We start from the raw sequence: 2,538 nt of genomic DNA on the forward strand, positions 1-2,538 counted from the left end.
ACCCAGGTACCGGTATAGCAAAGGAGGGGACTCTGGGTGATGTCAGGGAGGCTCTAGGTGTGTGTTGTGTGTTTGTGACACTCCGGGTGTGCAGGGGGGGTTTAGGGATCCAGGTGAGTGTGTGTGTGCAGACGGGGAGAGGCACAGTAGTGAGGAAGGGGGGCTGCAGCTCGCATTCAGGGAGTTGCTTCCGTCCCACTCCCAGGTAAAGGAGCTCGAGGCTTTGGGCGGGGAGCCCTGCTCCGAATGAACATCTGGCCAGCTGTCCGCGGGTCCTGCAAACAGCTGAAGCTCTGCGAGCATTGTGTGGAGGAGGACAGAGCGCACAACCTCTCGGGCTGCGTGTGGGAACAATGTCGGCCCGAGGAGCCAGGTATGGAGTGTAGCCCTCCCCGAGGTGAGTGCCCAGTTCTGAACCCCAGGGCCTTGGGCCCTCTCCCCACACCTCTCCCCTGCACTCTCTCCCACCAGGACACTGTGTGGACCAAGCTGAGGTGACCCCGGAAGGTTGCTCTGTCTACAACCACTCCGAGTCGTGTCCAGGTAGGGGGCTCCCACTGGCCTAAGCTAAACTGGGGGGGTGGAGGAGGCTGAGGTGTCCCAGCCAGAGCCTGCGCTCCAGGAGAAGTCCGTCTCTCGGGGAGCAGACCATGCCTACCAGCACCTGGCTCCAGTTTCCGTTCTGCCTTCAGCTCACAGAGAACTCCTTCCCTCTCTGGCCTGTTTCCTCCTCTGTAAACTGGTACAGATGGAGGATACAGGGCAGGTGTGTGGAGCCGGAGGGGGGAGGGTAGCTCTTCTCATCTAAAGCACAGTGAGGACTTGGGAAGTTCAGAAGCGAACAGGGGAGGGCTTTCTGGAAGAGTAGCATGAGATGACCCTGAAAGGTCGAGATGGAGAGAGGGCACATTGGTGGAAGGAACCGCATGAACTGAGGCTTGGGAGTGTGTTGGGTGGATTTGGACCTGGGACAGAGGACCTGGTCTGAGTCAGAAGCCCAGCTGTAGGCCCGGCCTGGGGTCTTAATAGGAGTCAGGAGATGGGAGAGCCGGGTTTTTATGGATTCCCTGTCTCTTTAGCTGCCCACCACCACCCCACCTATGAACCGAAGACAATCACAACAGGTAGGTACTACCGAGGGGAGCTGGGCAGTGGCAGGACTAGAGGTGCAGGGAAAGGCAGAGCTGGGCTCAGACACTGACAGGCTTTGTGACCTCAGACCTGTGACTTCTCCCTCGAGCCTGTTTCCACGTCTGTAAAATTGGTTGGGAACCACCTTACATTGTTGCTGTGAGGATCTTATAAAAGGTGTGTCGCCCCTAGTTCAGTGTCTGATGGAAGGAAGGCGATAAGCAATGGTGGTTCCAATCCCTTCCCCCCAGCACCACTTCTGAGAATCAGGGTGACCCCCTCAGGGACCTGCGCTTGGTGCTGAGGGTGTATGGCTCAGTTTGCCAATGAGATGTCCACTGTGACCACCCGCTGGTCCAGAGAGGGTCACGAAGCAGATCCCCAGCAGAACAGAGGCAAGAACCCCACCCCTGGGCCCCCACTGCCCCTCGGAACCTGGAGTTCAGCGGGCTTGGCAGGGCTGGCTGAAGAGGCTCTTGGTTAATTAAAGCCAGAAACGTGATCTCAGGGGCTGAATTATTGATGGTCATCTCCCTCCAGCTCGGCCCCAGATCAGTCTTGTGCAGCTCATTTCTTCCCTCTTCTCTCCTCTTCCCCCACAAAGGGCTCCCTGAGCTGCAGCTGGGACCACCTTTGCCCTTCATATTCTCAGACCTCCTAACACAAGCCACCCCCTCTGGGGAGTGGGCCAGCTCCCCGTGGGGCCCCTGTCCACTACCCCAGAATGATCTCCCACCACCAGCCCTGCCCTGGCCTGGGCACCGGGCCCAGGGCCTGAAATCAAATCCCTATTGAGGGTGGATGGCGAACGTGGCACAGCTGGGAGCCACCCAGGCTCCGTCTGACAACCATGGTCCCCACGGTGGGGCTGGGGAAGGGTCAGGGGACACTGTGTACGTTTGGATTATGTCCAAACTGTGAGGAGACTCTAGGCAGGTCTGGCCCTCAGAACCTGGCTTCTCCCTCCAACACACATCACTTAGTCTCCATGTATCCACTCCGTGTGGGAGACCAGGGTGTGGGCCTCCCCTTCTCCCTCTGCTCCCTCCCTTTCTAAGTTAGGGTTCTGACGTGGGGTAGCTCCATGTCAGAAGTCCTGAAAGGGGACCATATCATCTGTCCCTGGACTTTTGAACCCCGAGATCCAAAGGTCAATAGGGACCTGGATGTCTGAGTCCTGGGTCCATCCTCATCCTCTTGGGCCAGTGTGGGAGGGGAGTCTGGAGGGGAGCTCCGTTGCCATCTGGCCCATGTGGTCAGGAGGCTGAGGGTGTGAAGAGCATCCAGACACAGAGCAGTTCAGGAGCAGACCAGGGCTGGAGCCAAAGGCCCTGTCCCCCCAACTGTCTGCTGCTCCGGCCCCCAGAGTGAGGACTGGGGCCTCCAGGTGGGGGTGACTGGGGTAGG

The 2,538-nt window shown here is 58.9% G+C and overlaps 1 protein-coding gene across 2 annotated transcripts in view; it reads left to right on the forward strand.

Moving 5' to 3' along the window:
- Positions 1-2,538, forward strand: part of CD164L2 (CD164 molecule like 2) — a 4,050-nt gene that overhangs the window by 483 nt on the left and 1,029 nt on the right. Inside the window, exons 2-5 of one of the 2 annotated variants that reach the window (XM_014463079.2) lie at positions 206-373; positions 472-543; positions 1,080-1,124; positions 1,736-2,500. In XM_014463079.2, the coding sequence (XP_014318565.1) occupies positions 206-373; positions 472-543; positions 1,080-1,124; positions 1,736-1,926 (476 nt within the window). In that variant the 3' untranslated portion in view covers positions 1,927-2,500. Of the gene's footprint in view, positions 1-205; positions 374-471; positions 544-1,079; positions 1,125-1,735; positions 2,501-2,538 lie in introns of those variants that run through there. The other variant, XM_014463081.2, reaches the window with a different exon arrangement.

The sequence above is a fragment of the Myotis lucifugus genome, unplaced genomic scaffold (genome assembly GCF_000147115.1).
Source record: "Myotis lucifugus unplaced genomic scaffold, Myoluc2.0 scaffold_197, whole genome shotgun sequence".
NCBI lineage: Eukaryota > Metazoa > Chordata > Mammalia > Chiroptera > Vespertilionidae > Myotis > Myotis lucifugus.